The 23509-nt window shown below is 45.7% G+C and overlaps 1 protein-coding gene across 2 annotated transcripts in view; it reads right to left on the reverse strand.

The window, feature by feature from the left end:
* FARP1 (FERM, ARH/RhoGEF and pleckstrin domain protein 1) overlaps nucleotides 1-23509 on the reverse strand; it is a 237348-nt gene that overhangs the window by 19520 nt on the left and 194319 nt on the right. For both annotated transcript variants that reach the window (XM_031934974.1, XM_023218037.3), the window contains 4 exons: nucleotides 21230-21417; nucleotides 19816-19905; nucleotides 18607-18740; nucleotides 5891-5969 (listed from right to left, as the gene is read on the reverse strand). In XM_031934974.1, coding sequence (XP_031790834.1) covers nucleotides 5891-5969; nucleotides 18607-18740; nucleotides 19816-19905; nucleotides 21230-21417 — 491 coding nt within the window. The remainder of the gene's footprint in view (nucleotides 1-5890; nucleotides 5970-18606; nucleotides 18741-19815; nucleotides 19906-21229; nucleotides 21418-23509) is intronic.

Genomic DNA, 23509 nt, shown 5'->3' on the forward strand with positions numbered 1-23509 from the left:
GTCAGAAAGAGCCCTCACTGTCCCGGCGCCATGGTGGGGATGGAGGCAGAGTGAGCATTTGGATGACAGAGCATTAAAGAGGAATGAATTCACCTGGGTGGGAGGGAGGAATTCCAAGGCAAGGACACTGCCAGGCAGATGGGGGAGAGCAGGGGACAGGGGACACCACGGGACACAAAAGCCGAGGCTGCTTTCTTCAAGTCTCACTTGATAATCACCTCCTAGACTGGGCTTGCTCTCTGTGTGCTGGTAACTCCCAAATCTAAATTTTTATTTTTTGTGACAGGGTCTTGCTCTATTGCCCAAGCTGGAGTGCAGTGGCACAGTCTCAGTTCACTGCAGCCTCAAACTCCTGGGCTCAAGGGATCCTCTTGCCTCAGCCTCGGGCAGCTGGGACTACACAGGCTTGAGTCACCATGCTCAGCTAATTAAAAAAAAAAAAAATATATATATATATATATATATTTAGAGAGACAGGGTCTCACTATGTTGCCCAGGCTGCTGGTCTCAAACTCCTGGCCTCAAGTGATCCTCCCACCTTGGCCTCCCAAAGTGCTGGGAGTACAGGCATGAGGCACCACGCCCGGCCCAAAATCTAGATTTTTCTATCATGTATGTGGGTGTATATTTGTATACATGTCTGTCTATAGATATAAAAGACATAAAATGATGAAAGTTTTTTGTAATTGACTTGTTTTTATAGAAAAGCCTATGGTAGTATCTGGCACAGGCGAGTAGCCCAAGTCAGAGAGGAAAACGCAGCACCAGATCTAGATTTCTCATGCCCCGGAAAGAGCTAGAAACATAGGCTGTCCAGACACCCACTTCCTCCTGCCTCACCTGGGGCCCCCGTGTTTCTTCTCTAACTTCAGAATGGGTACCACCACCAACCAGGTACGCAGGACATTAAAACCTGGGGCATACTCCACATTCTTTCCTTGTCTGCACCCATCCCCAAGTCCTATCAATTTGTCCTCCAGAAAATGTGGGACTTGCTCTTGTCTTCTTTCCCATGGTCACTGTTCTCATTCCGGCCTGGCATCGTCCACTGCTGCGTGGTCTCCGGCCCCTTCCACTTCACTGTGAGTTGAGCCCCCTGAATGAACTTTCCGCAACGCCACTCAACAGACTCCTCTTAGGCCGGAATCCCTCTGACCTCCCTGGTACTGATGCTTGCCACTCACCCTGAGCCACCCACTGACCACCTTGCACTCAAATGCACCACGCTCTCGCACCCAGAGCCTCTGCCCACAATGCCCGCTGCTGAGGACCCCCCATCCCTCGGGGTTACTCCAGGGCCTGCCCTGCTCTGTGCTCCTGCATCCTCCTGCACTCACTGCTGTCTGTCCACATCAGCCCTTATCACACAGCCTCCCTGCTGGGTTGATTTCATGACTTTCTATTTTGACACAGACATTCATAGGAAGTTGCAAAGAAACATACAGGGAGGGACTGTGCACCCCTCATCCAGCCCCCCTCAATGGTGACATCCTGCAAAACTGCAGTACAATATCAACACCAGGAAATTGACATTGGTACAGCCCACAGAGCTTATTCAGATGGCACCAGTTATACACGCTCTTGTGTGTGTGTGCATGCATGTGCGTGCATGTGTGTGTCGCTCTGTGCAATGCTATCACACCTGTGGTCCCCTATTTGATTTTGAGAGAGGGCATCGTCACATTGTAACATCCTGGCAAGTTGTCACATCCTTGGGGCCTGCCATATGCAGTGGGTGTCCAAAGGTCTTCCCTGTACATACTAAAGAGCAAACGAAGCAATGCACACACCCAGGCCAAGGCAGGGGTCTTGGGAGAACACATGAGTTGGCGGTGGCCGGAAGGCAGGGCAGAAAGTGAAGGGTTGGGAGCAGGGTCTGGAAAGATGGCCTAGGACTAGAGTAGAGGCTTTCTTCATTAGGTTTAGAGTTTGGACTGCATTCTCCAAACAAGAGAACCAGGAGGGCTTTGCGCAGTCAGTTTTGTGTTGTATGAACAGCGACTCCAGCCATCATATAAGTAGTGTGTTGGGAGGCTGGGTTGGTGGGAGGTGACTCATGGGGACGCTGGCCCGGTCACCTAGCAGGAAGAAAACAGAGAGCCAGGAGGAGCAAAGTGGTAGAAGTGTGAGAAGGAGGTACAGGTGGTAGAAGCTTGGAGAGACACGCGATACAGGAAGGAATGAAGGTCCCCACTTGCAAAGCAGGTAAAGGTCAGGATGAAAGGCCCTTTCTTTGCATTGATTTCCAAGTGCTTTTGTGTGTCTGGATGGATGTGTGCAGGTGGACGTTCACAGCGTGGGCTGGAGATCCTGATTTGGGTGTCTCTGATTCTCTGGAGGTGGTTAAAGACCCTGGACTACCCTCCCTTGGTCGTGTGACCTCACTCCTGTGTGCAGAGGCTGGGAAGAGCCGATCAGGCTGAGACTGGTGACAGCAGGTGAGTGCACAGGTCGGGGGTGGGAGTGGAGTGGGAAAGACACTACAGGCTCGAGAACACTCTAAGCATTTGGACAACAGTGCTGGCCTGGGCTTCTCACATTTCTGGAAACTTCGGCTGTGCCCCCCCATGCTTTATAGAAATTCTTTAAAACAATAAAAACAGCAATTTAAAAAAACAACTAACTTCTCAAAAAGGCTGCCAGTGGCTCTTACAGCCTCTCCATCTATTTTTATTTTGCTTGCACAGAGCTCCATGCTATAAACGCTCATGGCATCAGCACACCCCTAAGATGCCAGCACAGCAGAGGAAGCTGGCTGAATGCAGAAATGCCAGCTCCCCAGACCGAAGAGAAATAATGCCAGGAGCGGAAATCAGGTGTATTTTTAGGTGCTCTTCTGCACTGGGTTAGCGGAGGGGAAGGTGGGATGGCAGCCTCTGCGGGAAAGCAGCGGTGGGAGTTGGCACACAACCTGGAGAAGCCATGAAGGACACTTGCTGAACGGCGCCACGCTGGGGACTGTCCCCGCAGGTAGGGAAGAGCCTGGCAGCTCTGCTGCTGTCCCCAAAGGCCCACACCAGAGTCCAAGCCTCCTTGAAGAGGGTGCCCCCCTGGGGAGCTGTGATCTCAGATGGAGGCACACGGGGAGAAAAGCTGAGAAACCAGAACAGCGCGAGAAAAAGTACAGAGCATGTGAAAAGAGGGAAAAGATGGAAGAGAACAACAGAAACAGCATCATGTTACACAAGAGAGGAAAAAGGACGTTTCTGAGAAGCGAACAAAGCTGGTCTGCACGGACTACATCCTGTCTGATCCCAGCTATGTGACATCTGGAAGGCAAAACTATGGAGATGGTAAAAGATCAGTGGTTGCCAGGGATTTGGGGGACATCTAAGGGGGTTGAGTAAGTGGAGCCCAGGGGAGTTTTTGGGCAGGGAAACTGTTCTGTGGATCCCTGTCATTATAATTTGTCAACACCCACAGAATGTACACCACTGAGAGAGCCCTAATGGTCAACCTTGTCAATATTGGTTCATCAGTTTCCACAAGTGCACCAAGCCAGTGCAAAAGGCTAATAGCTGGGGAATTTGTGTGTTTGGGGGTGGAGCGAAGAATATGAGAACTCTGTACTTTCTGCTCAAGTTTTCTATAAAGCTAAAATTGCTTTGAAAGATAAAATACATTAACTTCAGAAACTCCCATGGAAAGTGGAAAAGATGTGTTATTCTTCTGTCTGAATGTTGTGCCTCAGCCGTAGCTCATGCCATTCAAAATACTGTGGCTGTGGAACATCTTAGGGAATTCTTGCTTTTCTTTTTTGCATAGGATTCTGCAACCCTGATCACTCCCACAGCCTCTCTCTGGTATTGCCCCAAATTGCAAAGGGTTGCTGTTTGAACACAGTGAAAAAACAAACAATACCTCAGGATTCAGTCAGTGTTATTGTGGTCTTCGTTAAGAGAAAGAGATTGACAGGAAATCTCTTGAGTGGCATTTGATCCTATCTTTTCTGTGCCACTCCCCTGACCCTCCTCCCCTTGTCTCTCTCTCATGAGATTCATCTTTGTTTATTTATTGTTTATTTTTGAGATAGGGTCTTGCTCTGTTGCCCAGGCTCAAGTGTGGTGGTGCTGTCATGGCTCACTGCAGCCTCAACCTGCTGGGTTCAAGTGATCCTCTCCCCTCAGCCCCCTGAGTAGCTGGAACTACAGGCACTTACCATCACTCCTGGCGAATGTTTTTTATTTTTCATAGAGACAAAGTCTTGGCATGTTGTCTAGGCTGGTCTCAAACTTGTGGGCTCAAGCAATCCTCCCACCTTAGCCTCCCAAATTGCTAGGATCACAGGCATGAGCCACCACACCCGGCTGAGATATATTATTTTAGTGGGAAAAACTAAACACCAACCCACTTAGCTAGGTTCATGGGGGTTAAGACAAACCCTAACGGTAATTTCATTCTATGAGTGTCCTGTGTATAGTAGGTGCTCAGTTAGCACTGGGTGGATGGACGGGGTGGATGGATGGACTAAAATGGGGGCAGTATGAGCACCTTCTTTAGGGGGTTGCTAGCTTCTCGAGGCAGTTGTTAGTTTTTAAGGTTGTCATACAGGCTCTGGGCAGTTGAGATTCAGGAAGATTGCTTTAAAATGTGAGTACAGGTGTATTCAAAAGACATGCTGTGTGAATTAAAACATTGTATGTTAAAAGAATTGTTAATGGAGTCAAATGAAAACAAAAAAAGGAAAATTTCTGATATAACAGATGGGGCAGATTTTTTGAATGTGGTAGAGTATTAGTTTAATGTTTATTGACTTCTTTGGATATACTTTCACTTTTATGTCATTCATTGTAGATATTTCTGGATGATTAAAAACATATTTGCGACCAGGCATGATGGCTCATGCCTATAATCCCAGCACTTTGGGAGGCCAAGGTGGGTGGATCACCCGAGGTCAGGAGTTTGAGACCAGCCTGGCTAACATGAAGAAACCCTGTCTCTACTAAAAACACAAAAATTAGCTGGGTGTGGTGGCACGCACCTGTAGTCCCAGCTACTCGGGAAGCTGAGGCAGGAGAATCGCTTGAACCTGGGAGGCGGAGGCTGCAGTGAACTGAGATTGTGCCATTGCACTCCAGCCTGGGTGAGAAGAGTGAAACTCCACCTCAAAAACAACAACAACAACAAAACCAACCAACCAAAAAAAACAAAAAACAAAAAAACCATATTTGCCTCGTACACTGATTTAAAGTCATAGAATTTACTGAAACACCTACATAGCTCTGAATCTAACATTTGTGTCATGGTTATTAAGAAACCAAAACAACTGGCTGAAAATGAAATGTTCAGACAATGTTTGTCTATGCCTTCTTTTTTTTTTTGAGGTTTTGAATCATCCATTCCCAGAAAACACTTGTTGTTTTGGGTACAATGCAAAACTTTCCAAACAAAACACCTACTAAAAATGCTTTCACTAAAGGGATTGGATTTTCATTCATGCTTTGAAATAAAAGTATCTAGAAAGGCTGGAGAAGGGTTTGCCAAACAGCCATCTTCCTGCTGTGCCTTAGATTAGACCAGGGGTGTCCGATCTTTTGGCTTCCCGGGACCACATTGGAAGAAAAATAACTGTCTTAGGTCACACATAAAATACACTAACACTAATGATAGCTGATGAGCTAAACAAAACAAAACAAAACAAAAAACCCAAAAATCACCAAAAAAAAAAAAAATCTCATAATGTTTTAAGAAAGTTTAGAATTTGTGTTGGGCCACATTCAAAGGCATCCTGGGCTGTACGCGGCTGGTCAGCGGTGGGTTGGACAAGCTTGGTGTAGACAGTCAAATCAGGAGATGCACACTGATGGAAATGGCTTATGGCCTACACCCACAGCAGCCCCGCTCGATTTTCCTCGGTGAACTTGCTCCACCCAAATCTCAACCAGCTCACCTTCATGCCCTGAATGTTCTTCAGCATGACATCGCCGATTCTTTGGTAATCTCTGATTTGGGCATTTGAGCGGCCTTCCCTGAGAGCAAAAGCAAAGGGTTGGAAATGCAAAGCGTTAGTAGTGACATGACCAGAAGAGGCCCAGCACTGGGTTACACATATCAGCCTACTGCTTTCTTTCCAATCACCCCTCCCCGGACATCTCCTGGACCTCTCCTGAACTTCTTATGGAGTCACGGAATGTCACCGTTGGAGGGAGGCTTGGAAATTACCCGACTCATCCTGCAAGGAATTCCACTTACGCTTTGAAAGAGACAAGAGAGGACCAATTTCTGATCCTTTTAATTTGGTTTAATTATTTTACTCTACCCATCTGCACACTGGAGTTTGATTTTATATATTAATTTTTTTCCATCCACACTTGGGTGATTTTAGCATCATTAGGTCAGCACAGAGATCATTTGCAGTAAGTGGCTTGTAAACAGATTCTATCCTAGAGATGGGTACTGCTAGACACCTGCAGGAAGCAAGACTCAGCCCCAAAGCAAGGTTTCTGCTTCTAAGAGCGCTTGTCTGAAGCAGACCAATAGCTGTCCATAGCCCTTGGGAAGAGAAATGCATAACTGAGAAAGGACAGGAGATGGTACCTGAAGGTGGGAGTGATGCAAATGCCATAGAATAGGGTAGGGTGGGTGGCCCAGGAAGAGAGAGGCATGGAGGGGAGGACCATGGTCCCCCAGACACGTTGGGTGCTAAACAGCAAAGCTGTGGGCACTTTCAGTGAGGTTTGGGGTACACATACACCTTTTCAGTGGCTCACTGATCAACGCAGAGATAAATATAAAAACATGGATGGTAGCGAGTATTTGTTAAGTACTGTCCATGCACCGGACACCGTGCAGAGTTAATTACAGGCATGAGGCCTTTGAGTCCTCATAGAAACCCTCTGTGGCAGGTACCACTATCACCCTCATTTTACAGTGAAGGAGACAGAAGCATAAAGCAACGATGAACTTGTCTGATATCTGTTATCACGAGGTGTGAACTCACACAGCTCTAGTTTCCCAGGCCACACACCTAACCATTATGCCAGTGCATAGCTGCTGACTTTCCCATCAATGAGAAAGGAATTTCCCAGAGACAATTAAAACATGGTTTTCAACAATCAACCTGGCAATTATCTTTAAACCAACTGTCCAGGAAAACCAGAAGCCAACTTACATGAAAGGAACGAATTAAAAACAACAACTACAACAAAAACCCGGCACTAGGCTTCTAATAGGAAGTGAGAGATCCTCAAAGTGGAAAAAAATAGCTGGCAACCGAAGTCAGGAGAGACCCAGGATCTACATACACCTTATGCTGGTTAATATCGAGTGTCAACTTGACTGGATTGAAGGATGTAAAGTGTTGATCCTGGGTGTGTCTGTGAGGGTGTTGCCAAAGGAGATGAACATTTGAGTCAGTGGAGTGGGAAAGGCAGACCCACCCTCAATCTGGGTGGGCACCACCTGATCAGGTGCCAGCGTGGCCAGAATAAAAGTAGGCAGAAGAATGTGGAAAGACTAGACGGGCCTAGCTGCGCAGCCTACATCTTTCTCCCATGCTGGATGCTTCCTGCCCTCGAACATCAGACTCCAAGTACTTCAGCTTTGGGACTTGGACTGGCTTCCTTGCTCCTCAGCCTGCAGATGGCCTACCGTGGGACATCACCTTGTGAACGTGTGAGTCAATACTCCTTCATAAACTCCCCTTTATATATACATCTATCCTATTAGTTGTGTCCCTCTGGAGAACCCTGACTAATACACACCCCACAGATGTGGTAGCTAAGAACCTTCTGGCAATGCGAGAAAAGGCTTCCACTGGGACACTCAGAGCCTTCCTGTTGACTCAATCTCTGATTCATCAAGGATCTTCTGATGAACAGAAGAGGGCAAGGAGGATGCACATGCTTAATTAAGTAAACCCAGAAGGTAGAAAAGTCATCGTGTGTAGAAGCAGGTTGCTCCTGGCTTCAAAATCCAGGCAATCAACAGCATTATTTATTCTATTGGTTCCAACTAAGCATATAGAGCAAATTATATCACAGGGGAGACTGAGGGCACCCAAACCTTTTAGATAATAAAGCTTCTCTAAAATGAAAGAAAAGAGAGCACCCCCAGGCTCCCCAGCTCCTTCCTGGGTTTTCGTTCCTGCCCTGTGTACTAGTAGTCTTCAACCTGGTCAGTTTTCTTCCACCAGCACAGCATACTCAGTCCTTTGCGTTCTCTTAGCTGCCTTCATTGGTACTGCTCCTCTGCTAATCAAACAAATCTCTCCCCACCGCTCTCCTGAAAAGGTTCTGGGAAGATGGCCATTAGCCTCTGAACCACCAGAGCCCATCTCCCCTCCTCCTATATTCGGGCTTTCCGGGCTGGTCAGCCCCACTGCATGGCCCTCCAAGCTCATCAGCTAGGGGACGCTTTCCTCTCCAGACTCCCTCATTTCTCTTCAGGCCAACCGTTCAATTCTCGTGGCCACCTCTTCAGGCTGCTCCCAAGCTATCTGTGTGTTTTGGGAGTCCTTTGGTGGTCCTCTCTTTTCACCCTCTACTTCCTCCTATATAAGCCCTCCTATTTGCCCCATGGCAAACAGGAGTTCATGATGAAATATCAGTTCATGATGCCAAACCACGGCTAATGCAGGTAATGCGTTTCTTAGACCATTCAGAACGCTCCATGCGAATGACCCCACGTCTTGTATCTCAAACATAAGATGTTCCAGATTTTAGGATCTTATTTCCAACACCAAATCCTCTTCCTCCATTTTCTTTATTTTTTTTTTTTTTTAAGATATGGGGTCTTGCTTTGTCACCCAGGGTGGAGTGTGGTGGTATCATCACAGCTCGCTGCAGCCTCAAACTCCTGGTCTCAAGCCATCTCCCTGCCTTAGCCTCCTGAGTAGCCACTAGAGGTGTGCACCATCATGCCAGCTTATTATTATTATTATTATTATTTGTAAAGATGGGGTCTATTTTGTCAAAGCTGGCCTTGAATTCCTGGACTCAAGTGATCCACCTGCCTCAGCCTCTCAGCTGGGGTTACAGGTATGAGCCACAGTGCCTGGCCTTGTTATCTGGAACTTAAATAATTGGCCCCAGAATTTTTTGAATGGATCTGCCATTTGAGAACATACAGAAACAAAGGACTTAATTTCAGAGGACATCATTTAGATATTCTAGTGAGAGTCTGGATTTCGGGCGAAGCAATGGGGAGGATTCTGGCTTCCATTAGTAATAAGCAACACCCTCTCTCTCATAGACACACCCCTATTCAAGAGAAAACGAAGGGCTGGGAAGAGGATGCTGGGTGAGGGCAGTGGGGCATGAGATGGAAGCCAGATGTCATCTATTTCACTTTCTCTGTTCTTTTGCCAACTATTTATTATCTACTGATGTTAAAACTCCAAACTTGAAAGAACCTTCCTTCCCACATCCATATCTCTCTAAGTCCCCAGCATCCTTCACGGTAGAGACGGCTCTGGGTTGACACCATCAGACCCCTGTGCGGCTGGGAAGATGCAGATGCCTAATTGTAAAGAGGTCAGCTCTACGTGATGTGGTGAGTACAGGCTAGGGGCCTCTGAAGTCACTGCAAACAGTACAACACATCTGTCTTTCTTGTCTCGTTCTGTCCCCACCTCAGGTCACATAGCAAGTCCCAGCCCTGCTTGGTTCCAAATACACAGGACACAGCTCCAGGGACTGGGGGCAACATCCAAATTCCTGCTGCCCATCTAGAAATATCCTCATGGTTTTACTTCCTCTCCATGTCACTACCTCCAAAACCATAAAGCCGAAGTGTTCCTTCTATTATGCACAGCTGAAAGGTCACTGGATTATCAAGAACATGAAAAGGAATTCTGACTCTTCCACCACGTCCTCCGGATGTTAACCTCACAAGAAAGGGGTCCTTGTCTGCAAGGCAGGGCCACATATTTGTTGCCTGCGTAATTACCACACAGCAACAAAGACAAAAATTCTTTTGACAATTTCACTTAGGAAAACCATCTAAGTCTGCTAAGAAGCTGCCTGGATGCTCAATTCTGACCTGTGCAATGTGATTAACTTACTCCCAGGAGCCACTACACGTCACCTCAGCAAAGGACTCAACACACACACACACACACACTTCATGAATTTTCAGGTCTTCCTGACCTCGTATCAAAACTTCACTCGCCACAATGTGAGCTGCTCAGTCATTCAGCAGCAGACTGACTGACGGCAAGGAAGAAGAAAAGGACATGAAAATGAGCAACTGTGGGTGGGCCGCTGACCAACAGCAAGGTTGTCTCCAAGGGTGGACTGTGAGTGTTTTGCCCATCATCTCCCTAAGAGGAGGCAGAAGGACAGCCTGTAGGAGTTTTGTCTCTGACTGCCAAGAAACACTCGTGCAGGCTGTCGTCGCAGGCAGGGGCAAAGCCAGCCATGATCAATCAATACTTAGCCCTCTTATTCACCTCCCCAACTGCAGGGTCAACATAAAGCCCATTTAGAACAACAGAGAAACAGTTCACAGTGTGCTGGTGACCTTGGTGGCAATAACATCTCCCAACTCTCCTCTAAAGCATCATGGGCCCCAGGGCGTGGGCTCCCTCTGAGAGGGCGTGTTTTCTGGAAAGCAGTAACATTTGGCCAGGCTGTGGTGAAGTACCTGGGGAGATTCCTTAACCATGAAAGAGGGCGGTGACTGGCACGCTGCATATCCCAAGGGCCCAATGTAAACCCAAGCGTGTTTACTCATCACCCAGCTGTCCCCTTCTCTCCTTGCCACAATATGAAGAACCATCCCTTCAGAGGACACAAGCCAGCAGTGCAGCTTGGAGTTCAACAGCTCATTTTTGTCCCCTGGCTCTATCTCTAGATGCTCACTCAACCCCGATCTTTTTTTGAAGCCTCTTAGTCTTCACTTGCAACACCAACACCATATCATTGTCCTCACTACTTCCTGCAGTCTCTAGGATTCTAAATGGAAAAAAAGTATGAAATTATGTATGTTTGTGAGTCTATGTAAGTGAAAAGCATAGTGTGAAATGAGTAAGTGGGAACAGACGGACCCTACATTAATATATGGGGTGGGGAGGGTGGCTGGGTTCCAAAAGCAAACAAATTAGCCAAAGTAACTGTGTGTGTGTGTGTGTGTGTGTGTATGTATGTGTGTGTGTGCGTGTATATATACATATAGTTTGTTTGTTTGTTTTTTTGAGACAGAGTCTTGCTCTGTCACCCAGGATGGAGTACAGTGGCACGATCTTAGCTCACTGCAACCTCTGCCTCCCGGGTTCAAGTGATTCTCCTGCCTCTGCCTCTCGAGTGGCTGGGATTACAGGCGCGTGCCACCACACCCAACTAATTTTTGTATTTTTAGTACAGACGGGGTTTCATCATGTTGGCCAGGCTGATCTTGAACTCCTGACCTCAGGTGATACACCCACCTCGGCCTCCCAAAGTGCTGGGATTATAGGCGTGAGCCACTGCGCCCGACCTAATATATCGTGAATGACATATGTATCAGCCACATGTGATATATGTGGATTTTTCATTAAAGTTCCATTAATCTTAGCATTAATTCACATGCCTACTTGTCAAGATGACATTTGTGTGAGAGGCATCTTCAATGGGCCGGGGACGCCGCAGGGGAAACACAGAAGACAGAAGCCCTCCCATTCTCAGCCACCCTCAAGTCTGTCAATTACACTTTTAGGTTGCTCAAAACTATGGCTTCTTTCTTGCCTTCCTGAGGTTTACCACCAGGTCGAGTTGAAAAAGAGGATCAAAAGTGACAACCCAGTCATGGGCAGGTTTAACAGCACCCAGGTGAGCCCTGGTATCATTCCTGTTGCCAACAGGGCACATACTAAAATACAGTAGAAGAGAAGAGCCGTGTCAGACTCGTCTAGTGACCTGGAGAGTGCTTTCTCTCAAGTGTCTTCTAGTAGAAATCCACCTGCAAATTCTGGCAATTGGAAAAACAGTTTCATTTGTCTCAGGGAAACAGCTTGCTCTCAAAGCACTGTGAGCTATATAGTCATGAATTAGGCAGAAAATCCAAGAAAAACTAGTTCCAAGCTATGCTTAAGAACATGGAATCTGGCCAGGCGTGGTGGCTCAATGCCTGTAATCCCAACACTTTGGGAGGCCAAGGCGGGCAGATCACTTGAGGTCAGGAGTTCAAGACCAGCCTGGCCAACATGGCGAAACCCCTTCTCTACTAAAACTACAAAAATTAGCTGGGTGTGGTGGCGCACGCCTGTAATCCCAGCTCCTCAGGAGACTGAGGCAGGAGAATTGCTTGAACTTGGGAGGCTTAGGTTGCAGTGAGCCAAGATCATGCCGCTGCACTCCATCCTGGGCAACAGAGGGAAACTCCATCTCCAAACAAAACAAAATAACAAACAAACATGCAATTTTACTCATGCTTAAAAAGGAAACAAGGCCAAGTGTGATGGCTCATGCCTATAATCCTAGCACTTTGAAAAGCTGAGGTGGGAGGATTGCTTGAAGCCAGAAGTTCAAGGCTGTAGTGATCTATAATCATACCACTGCACTCCAGCCTGGGCAACAGGGTGATATTTTGTCTCTAAAAAACTAATACAAATACAAATAAATAAAAGGATATTCCATCATACATTTGGTTTAGCCACTCATGTCAATGGACATTTGGGTTACCTCTTCCTTTTGGCTACTGTGGATAAAGCTGCTATGAACACTGACGTACAAGCATCTGCTGGAGTCCCTGCTTTCAGTTCTTTGGGCACATGCTGAGGAGGGCAACTGCTGGATCCTATTGTAATTCTGTGCTTAGTTTTTTAAGGAACCCTTAACGATTTTTATTTTAATGATACCTGGCACAAATACTTGAAGCTTCAGAGAGCTGATAGAATGATAAGAAAAGTATTTAATTCATTTTTGTTCTATGATGGCTCACTGGTGCTTCTATAAAGATGCTCCATTTTTCTGGGCAGTGAAATAATTTTCTGACCTGCTCAGTCATCTGCACTTCAGTCACTGGTGTCAAAGCAACACAATCCTGCTCCCCCTGTGAAACTCCTGACAGCAGCTTGTGAGAGTGTCCCATCCCGGAAAGAGCCCCCTCTCTGCCCTGGAGGGCTCTCCAATCCCTCAGGATGCCCTTCTCACATCTCTTACCCCTGCAGGACTTCCTCCTGCCTGAAGTCTGCTCCTGTACACCAGGAACTACCTTCGTCAAACCATCCTTGCCCTCCTGGCTGCCATTTTCCAAAACCTGCTGTCTTCTGGACCCTCCACCCTCATGTGTTTTTTTTTTTTTTTTTCCCCCAAACCTCTGGTGGCCTCTTCTGTTTCTTTTGCTGGTTTTTATGCTGCCATGATCTACATTTATGGAAAGCAAGCTGCTTTCCATAAATAGTCGATAAAGGTATAGTCAAGAAGATTCTGCCCTCGGCTCTCTTTTCCTCTCAATGTTCTCTTCCTTGAAGATCTGATTCTTCTTGTGGATAACTTCCAAACCTACACCTTTCTGCCTCATTTCCTTCCCAAGCCTGGGACCCACATTTCCAACTGTCTGGAGCACTTTATCATGGGCCCTCAAAATTATCGTTCCCAAAGCAAGCTCATCTTCCCTTATCGTATTTGTATGCTTCTTTCTTCCTGGCTTGATTTCCCTCCCATTTTCATGACCATCCTCTGAGCTGACTGTGTTCAAAACTCTAGGTGGCCTCCCCTCTTTTTCCTTGCTGTCCCACAGAGCCCTGGCCGCCCAGTGGTATCTCAACATTCAGTCAGTCTGGTCCTCCCAGCCAGTCTCCTGCATGCTTTGCACGTGACTCTGGCCAAAGTTTCTCCTAAAACATTCAGCTGATCCTCCATGAAAACTGTGTGCACCCCATAGCCAATTCTGAGGGCCCCTTTGTATGACTGACTGCTTGCTGTCTTCCAGCTCCCATTTGGCTCATAAGTGGAGTTTTGTACCCTGCAGAATCTACCAAGGCACCCTGTAGCAAAGCAGGCCTTCCATCCATCTCCGGGAACCCAGCTGGTCACCTTGCACTCAGCCTCTGCCTGTCACCTCAGGGCTGGCATTTGGGAGTCCTGACTGCATGCCAAAGGTTGTTAAGTGGCTCTCTCTGAACTCATTTGAACAGCTGAGTAAAGTGTTCTTGCCTTCACAAAGAAAAGAACTCCTGAAGTTATTAGAACTCACCAAACCAGTTTCTTTGTTTTTGAACAAAGCAGGTAATGTGGCTTTGCCAGCAAGAAGCAGGCCTTGGGCGTCCTCCTTCTCAGATGTGTCTACTCAGGAGAAGGTGACATTTGGAAAGGGGCAGGTGTGTTTGCTGAACTGAGCTTCAGCCTAATCATTCCGGAAAACTTCCTGAGACTTTCTCTGCCCTGTAATTTCCCCACTGTTGATGGAAGTATATTGCAGTCTCATGCAGGACTGCGAAGGGAAAGTCACACTCACTAGATCACTTATGTACCAAATTCTGGGAAACTTTTGGTGCATATTATACTTTAGATCTCTTTCCATTAATGATAATCATTGAAAATATTATCATGGAATAAAATCTACACTTTAGTTAACATAACGTACCAACATTGTTTTCTTAGTTTTGCCGACTCTCCTATGGTGACATAAGATGTTAATGGGAAGAGGATGGGTGCAGACCATATACAAACACTGCTGTCTTGGCAACTTTTCTCTGGGATTATTTTCAAATAATTATTTCCAGATAAAAAGTTTATTTTTAAAAAATGATCAGCTTCCCTGCTTTCTCTGTGCAGTGCAGTATACTAAGTCCTTTCCAGACACTATGCCATTTACGTAACACCCTGCATGGGAGATGCCATCCACATTTCACCCAGGAGGAAATGCGGTTCAACAAGGCCCACACCTACAGCTTAACACACCCTCACGGCAGGGGTGTGACCTCAAATTCGGATCTTACCCATCCTAATCGACAGGAGCCAACCTGTGCTTCCTGTATCACGGCAATGTGAGGAAAGGCGTGGGTACACATACATGCACTGAACACACACACGTGCAGTTTGTCATTCAGTAGCCAGGGTGAATCCTTTCTTAATAAACTTCCCTGTGACCCATTCTTCTCACTGAATAGATTCAGCCAGAGGATTGCCTGTTCTGCATAGGCAGTGATGGCCCATGTGTGTCCTCAGGGACAGAACTGGCAGCGACGCTCCATGCCCACCCTGGATGTGACACCCACACCTGCGAGAGGACCCGGCCCTCTGTGCCTGCCTCCTCCTTTGAGAGTACAAGTCCCCCATGGGCAAAGCCTGCCACTCACACATTCACCTACTCATTCATTCATTCACATATTCCTTCATGCATTGCTTGTAGACTAAAGAAGCAAGAGTTATAACCAGTCTGTGACACGCAAACCAAGGAATCATAGACTGTAAGGACTGTCAGAGGCACTGCAGGGTTGGTTGTTGCAGAAGAGGTATTCATCATGATCACCCCAAGAAATACTTAAAAAACAGATTCCTAAGCCTCACTCCTAAAGTTCCGATTCAAGAGCGCTGGATAGGGCCTGGCAATCTGCATTTTTCAAAGCCCCCTCTAGTTCCCAAGCTCAGTGACTCTGAGGCACCGCCAGGTTTGGGGTTTTGCTCCACAGTAAATCCTGTCTGGACATGGACAGTCAGTCTCTGCTGGAGCACCCCAGAGGTGAAGGAGTTCACTGCCACGCTGCTCTTAGGCTTCGGAAATCCTTTTCTGTGATCAGATGTTGTGCTTCTTGGGAAATTCACTTCACTGTTTCAATTTTGTCCTCTGATTCCACTAAGAAGATGCGTATGCCCTTTTCCACAGGACCAGACTCCAGGTACCTGATAGGAGCCATCATGCTTTCGAAAGTCTCTTCTCATCCAGGCATTTTGTTATAATGGAATGCATCCTCATCCCATTTCACACGTGAAAGCCGAGTGTGGTGTACTGTTCTGCGAGAGGGCCGAACTCTGAATTTTGAAGGAGCCATCCTTTTCCAGGTTCTGGGCTCTTTTTAATGAGGCATTTTAGGGCAAATGTTCTTGACCTTGGCTACACTTTGGAATCACCTGGGAAGTTTAGAAACTACCAATGCATTGGTTCTACCCCTCAGAGACTCAGATATAACAGGGCTGGGTTATATCAGGCTGCTCAAGGTGACTTCAACAAGGAGCCAATGTTGAGAGGTGCAGATCTAGAGAGACACTGGTTTCTCTCTGTGTTGGTCTATGGCTCATACTAAACTCATTCACACTCAGCCTTTTTGCCTTGGAACTCCTGCCATGCCAGGTCCTCCTCATCACGTTCTTGAGTAATTGATTAGCTGAACTTCACTGCAGCCCTTTCCAGTGATCCCTGACCAGTGTTGTGTATTTGGTTTGGGTCTATTGTTGAAAGGCTACTGCAGGTCCCACTGATGGAGCTGCTTGTTGACTATCTGCTTTCTCTCTAGCTTTGAGAACTTTACATGCTTCTGGTGTCTTTCTGTAAAACATGGGTTAAATTATGGATCTTAGAAAGATACTTTACTGAAAACCCTCTGGGAATCAAATTATATCAACTGCGTTTTAAGCAACTCAATACTCTTTCACAGATTGTCATGGAAGATCCATGCATGCATATGGCATTTATTCCGAAAATGAGTCGTATTAGACAGCTCTCTGCATTTCTCTCTGGTGGCATCCTCCAATAGGGAAGCCAGCTGAAGCCGCCATGATGGGCTTTTAGGGTACTGCCAACTGATGACATTTCCTATGTGTGGCCTCTCCAACCTTATTAAATCAACTGCCACATGCACTGAGACTGCTATAGTGACGTCAACTCAAGATGCCGTGGGCCTCCAGGAAGAGTTGCCTAAGATGGTATGAACACACGTCTCGCTGGCCAGAGAACAAACTGCCAAATGGGTTCTCCAGAGTTGTAAGGTCTTTGACCCCATGATGAGAGCATCATTCAACTTTGTATGAATGATGAGACACGAGGCAGAACACACGTGAAAGGTTCTAGGTCAAGCTTGGGAAGGTAAAGTTACATTTGGTAGAATTTTTATTTTTATTTTAGAGACAGGGTCTTGCTCTGTCACCCAAGCTGGAGCGCACTGGTGCAATCACAGCTCACTGCAGCCTTGAACTTCTGGGCTGAAGTGATTCTCCTGCCTCAGTCTCTCCAGTAGCTGGGACCACAGGTTTGCATCACTATGCCTGGTTAATTAAGTATTTTTTTGTTGAGACAGGGTCTTACTATGTTGCCCAGGCTGCTCTTGAACTCCTGGCCTCAAGTGATCCTCCTGCCTGGGCCTCCCAAAGTGCTGGGATTTACAGGCATGAGCCACTGTGCCCGGCCAAATTTTTATTTTTAATTTTGAAAAGTGACATTTCTCTTATATTCATAATACCAAGACTCTAGATAACGTGGCATTTTCAAATTTTCCCATTTGCAGCAAGGCTTACTATGTACCTATTATTTCTCCATTTCTGGCTGTGCTCTCCCCTCACTGGGGCCTCTCAGTAACGCCTGCCACCTCCTTCTCTCAAGGGAAGGAGAACTGCACATGAACTATCCTCCAGGTATAAAAAATGTACAAAGCCGGACATCACTTAGGGGGATCAGAGAGCTCCCACTGCCCCAGCACATTGGCTTCACAACACAGAAAGCAGCTCTGCTTAGCTATTCAACTGACACTTGAATGCCACAGTCTGGGATCACCTGAGGCAGGACAACCTCACATAGGGCTCCTTCAGGCCCTATGGTCACTGAGGACCCCTGAGGCCACTCCAAACCAAATTCTCACTGGTACTGAGGATACAGCCCATAATGGGTTCTATTTCTGCCAAAAACCTTTTGCTATTTTCTCCTGGCATTTTTCAAATGCATGTTTAGTAGACAATCAACTCCCCATGTGTCTCTCTCCATATAATTGTCTTTAAAAAACTGCCAAAGGAATTATCTACAAAACCTTCTATTTTAGGTAAAAGTGTAGGAGATTCTGCATGTGACAGTCCACAAAGCTTTTCCTGTTTTTTGTACCTCCCTCTTCTCCCACATTAATGTTTCATCGGGTATTTAATGGACAGGCTTAACATTTTTAACCAATCTGCTACTGATGGACACTTAGGTCATTTCTATTATTTTAATTATTCATTGGATGTCTCTGTTCAAATGGCATTTCATGTATTAAAACAGATCCTTATAATTCAAGGTAAAGTAAAAGTGTGTGTGTGCGCGCATACACATGCTACATAGATCCGTTTTTCAAAGCATGTTTTAGACACTGGAGTAGAATACAGAAAACTGCACAAGGCATGTATGTACTTCATAAATGACTTAAAGCAAGCACCAGTAAAATATTACCAGCACCCCTCAAAGCCTTCCTAAGCCCCTACTCTTTATAAACCCTATTGCCCCTCCAGAAGTAACTACTGTTTTTATTTTGTGATAATCATACAATCATCGTAAGAGAGGTAAAAAATCCATCTTGAAGAACTGCAAACCAAAGGAAAGAAATTGTAAGTGAGATCAAAATGCATGTCGGATTTCACTGAAAATCATTTGAAGGCTGGTTTGTTTTAAGCCAGTTTCCTGCCTTTCATCTTTGTTCCTGCCTGCTGCTTACCAGGGACAACATAAAAATAACATGAGAAAGAGGGAGGGAGAAATGTAACCGGGAAGTAGAAATGTACTCACCACAGGGCAAGTCGTTGCTCAATTTCCTTGAGAAAATTGGTATGAAATTTGTGCAAAGGTTCAAAATTCGGGAATATGAGACTTTTCAGTGTTTCTGGCATGGCGTCCTCCTTGCTCACCGTGCTCTGAAACCACTGGAAATAAGAAGACGACGCACTTACAGGTGGAAAGATCACCGGCGAGTGTCTGCAGTTCTCCAGAAGTCACATGCAGCCCAACGCACTGGGAGGAGCCAGGGCTTCCCGCAAGGTTCTTGGCACTTCAGGAACGCGGGGCTGCCCAGGCCTTACTGCTTCCCCTTTCTTTCCTTAGATGGGGTAAGAAGCAACCATCTGGATATTACTGCTTTCTGAAGTTTGCTATCCATTGACTGTTTAAGCTGGGAGAAATCTCTTAAATGGGGAACTACTCGAATCAAAACCTCCATTCTGGCCAATTTACTGGATAACCACTAATTTATGGCCACTGAGTATTCTGTGCTTCATTCCTTTAAGAACTTCCATCTCTGTTCCTTTTGTTAAAACACTGGGCATGAAGGTGGCCAAACCTGGGAATAAAGCCACGGCCTTCACACCAAGTCACTCCTGTCGCTGAGGTGAGCTGGGTGCACAATGCTTAGTAAGTACCTGTCCAGGGCCTAGCACAGTCCACAGCCCAGAGGAACAGAAACTCACTGACCCCAATTTCCCTCCCAATGGGCTAACGCTTTCCCAGAATCCAGGGGTCAGGAAGACATCTGCAATGCCCTGAATGTGTTTTCAAGACTGAGCAGGACTGATTAAAATAAAAAAGGCAGTCTTCTGGCAGATTTTGCTGACAAGGCCCAATTTATTATCAAAGATAAAATGCATCTCCTGTTCACCTCCAAGTTCTCCCGTGAGCAAAAATCAGCAGTTACACTTGGCAATGGGCAAAACACGAAACGTTCTGGACTGGTACACACAGACAGCAAAACGTTTAATTTTAATTTTCTCTACCTCAGGAACTTCCTTCTTTTGCACTTGAAAATCATCATTATGAAAAACGTTATAGCATACATTCCCAATTAAATATACTATTAGCATTTAATTTCTATACCCTAGGACCACAATCCTTTCAAATGAAGTCAGGGAATCCAACATTTCATTAGCTCCAGCCTCCCCTATATAGCTGAGTATTAACCGAGATAAATCATGTAACTGAATGCTTCTGGGGAAATACCGCACATACCGAAGTGATAACTTCAAGATCCTTCAGATACGTTCGCTCGGTGGTAGACACTTCCTTAGCTATGAAGTAGGCTTTATCAGTTGGGAATCTCTGCAAAACCCAGCCAAAGAAACAAGGCACAACAATCATTTTTGAGTATACGTCTCGGAGAATATCCTCATTAAAGTGATATATTACTAACTTGGGATCTTTTGTTAGCTGGTATCAATGAGAAATAAAATTCTTAGTTATTCTCCTTTTTGTGTTAGGAGAATAAATAAGAATGTATTCTCCTTTTCGTGTTAAGAAAATAAGTAAGAATGTATTATCCTTTTTGTGTTAAGAAAATAAAGAAGAACGTACTCTCCTTTTTGTGTTAAGAGAATAAATAAGAATGTATTCTCCTTTTTGTGTTAAGGAAATAAATAAAAATTACTCTTCTTTTCATGTGAGGAGGAGCTAGGCTAAGATAATGGATTTCCATGATGAGAATATAGTCTAGGAAGGTTTCCTTCCCGGTAAAAATTACCATCAGCAAAAGGACTCAAATTAGGCAAAGGAAATACATAAAAAAGGAACTGTCTCGTCCTATGTTCGCTAGCGGAGTTGGTGTTCATGACATGGAAGTCACATTGTGGGAACACATGGTAGCTGGGTCCAAAGGGACAGGGGTGAGATCAGCTGGTGGCATCATCGGCCTGAACTCCCTTGGCGGCTGTCAGTCAGGTGGGCAGCCAGCCCTGTGGAGCAGGCCGGCCATCCAGCCTTGCTTTCTCTTTAAACAGTAAGTGCAAGGAGGTCGCCTGTTGTCCACCATTTTGCTGTCTTCTCATAGGAGTCCACCTGACTCCACTGCTGGGTGTACACACAACAGACTTCAAAGCAGAGACTCAAACAAATACCTGGACACTCATGTTCACAGCAGCCAAAAGGTGGGCACCGCATGACTGTCCATTAACAGAGGAATGGATAACAAAGTGTGGTTTATACACACAGCGGGACATCACTCAGCCCTCAAATGGCAGGCAGCTCTGACCCGTGCTACATACGGATGAGCCATGAAGACAGAATGCTAAGTGAAATAAGCCAGTCACAAAATGGTAAATACTGGATGATTCTGCTTGTAAGAGGTACCTAGAGTAGGCAAATTCATAGAGACAGAAAGTAGAATGGGGGTGCCAGGGGCTGGCAGGAGGGGTGAGGAGGAGTTAGTGATGAATGGATGTAGTTCTGTTTGGGAAAATAAGTTCTGGAGATGGATGGTAGGGACAGTGGCACGACAACATGAATGTACTTAATGCCACCAAACTGTACAACTGAAAATGGCTCACATGGTGCCTTTGCTCTTATGTATATTTTCCAATTTTTAAAATTCATACACACAAACACACGTGCACACACAGTCACACACGCGAGTGAGCCCTTGGCCCCATACCTTCCTCCGGCCCTCATCCTCATCGTCCGTCCTGGGGCAGGCCTGGTCATTCAGCAGTGGGCTGATCAAGGGAGAGGTCTGCTTGGTGTCCGGGCTCAGGTTGGGAGACAAGGTCACGTGGGCAGGGGCCACTCCCCCCTGCGAGTTCACAGACAGCTCGGAAAGGTGAGGGCTGCCAGTCAGGGAGCCTGTTTGGGGATGAGAAGTTTTAAAGAAAAAAAAAAAAGGTAATTTTTTCTGGGACCTGATTTCTATTCACTACTTTCACCTTTTTCAAATTGTAAGAACTTTGACTACCCCCCCATGGCAAACCTAAAGCGATTCTTTATTTTCTAGTTTTTTTCCTAAGTCAAAGCTGCCTTAATAAAGATAGCATGAATAATTCAATGGAGCCTCTGTTATGTAATTAATTGTAAGATAAGAGAACTCTGCTTAGATAGCAATTAAAATAGCCGAAAAGCATAGTGTATCCCAAAATAGGAATTTCATCTCCCAACTACTGCTTATTTCTAAGAATTACTCAAGAAAGACACAGTGTCTATGTCACAATGAGACATGGGGAAATGATTAGAAAATAGAACTAGACTAACAGGCATCTAAGCAACTGGTGTACTTAGGACACACTACGTCCCGTAACAATGGGTCACAGCTAACAGAAAGGTCGAGCAACTAACTCCCCATTCTACAAAGAACAGAAGCAAGCTTGTTATACCTGGTGATGTCATTCCATGTCTCTCACTGCTTGGGACAGAAACACTAGCATCACATTACAGGCATATGTGATCACTTCAACACGCAAAACCAGACGTCATTATATTATCACCATTTCCCTTTATGAGACAAAAGTGACAGGGTACCATGAGTCCTGGATAAAGGATATCATAGTAAGTAAGACGAAAATGTGGCCAGGCGCGGTGACTCACGCCTGCCATCCCAGCACTTTGGGAGGCCGAGGCAGGCGGATTGCCTGAGGTCAGGAGTTTGAGACCAGTCTGGCCAACATGGTGAAACCCCATCTCTACCAAAAATACAAAAAAATTTGCTGGGCGTGGTGGCATGCACCTGTAATCCCAGCTACTTGGGAGGCTGAGGCAGGGGAATTGCTTGAACCAGGGAGATAAAGGTTGTGGTGAGCTGAGATCGTGCCACTGCACTCCAACCTGGGTGACAAAGTGAGACTCTTCTCAAAAAAAAAAAAAAAAAAAGTATATATTACCCGCTATGAGTCAGCCAAGGGAGATTATATGTACAGGACACTCTTTGCCAACATACTTTTGCAAATATCTGTATCTCAACCCACTGAAACTACATGGGATGTTTCAGAATATACTTTTAACCTAAGAGTTTTTGCCTAGCACTTATATTTATACTAATAAAGCAGATTTGCTAGAGATAATATGAGGTAAGCAAAGTTAAAGTAACCTGTAGTCCTGTCTACTACCATGATAAGGAAAGACGAAGTCAGAGCTTTCTCAATTTCTCAGTCTACAGTTTCAGGCTCGCTGCTACTTGGTCCGCTAAAGATCTCTCAGGGCAAAGGGGGAGGGCGGTTTTCTGGGAGCACCCCCATTTTCCTGCCATCTGTTCTCACCCTCTGGAGTCATGCATGTGCATTTTGGAATTACAAGATACAACAGCCTACCTAGAATGGAGCTGATGAAGTAAGGGTGGTGAATTTGATCCCAGTATAAACGAACCCTGGAGAAACCACCACCAGCCCCCACCCTTGGTGCCAGGTTGAGCAGTCAGCGGCACCGCCAACACAGTGGAGGGAGAACCACTGTACCTGGAGAATGACAAAAGGCAGAGGTCCTGCCCAGGGACTACTGGTTAGTGCAGTGATCCTTGGATAACAAGGTTAGCAAATGTGAAGAAAAGGCAGATTCAGTAAGCTCGCATTTTTGAAATCCCTCTGCTTTTAAATCCTGTTTTTAATATACCTCACTAAAATGAAGCCTTGTGTTAGACAAAGACCCCATCACCCGAAACACCACCAGACCCAGAAAACCCCGGAGAAAAAGGCCAGAAATTGCTTCACAAATGTCAATTTTATTGACACTAGTGCACAACTAAATACAATAATTGCAAAGGAAGTGGAACTTGTCAAACAGAAAAGGTGACAATGAGTTAGAACTGCAGTTATTTCAAGGTACTACACTATTCTTTAAAAAAAAACACAGAAAGAAAAATGTTATCACTACAAATAGGAAATAGAAAAGAGAAATTCTGGCAGTCTGTCTAGAGGTTAAAACATTTCATGCATTTGTGAGTTGCTGTTGG

The sequence above is a fragment of the Piliocolobus tephrosceles genome, chromosome X (assembly GCF_002776525.5).
Source record: "Piliocolobus tephrosceles isolate RC106 chromosome X, ASM277652v3, whole genome shotgun sequence".
Taxonomy (NCBI): Eukaryota; Metazoa; Chordata; class Mammalia; order Primates; family Cercopithecidae; genus Piliocolobus; species Piliocolobus tephrosceles.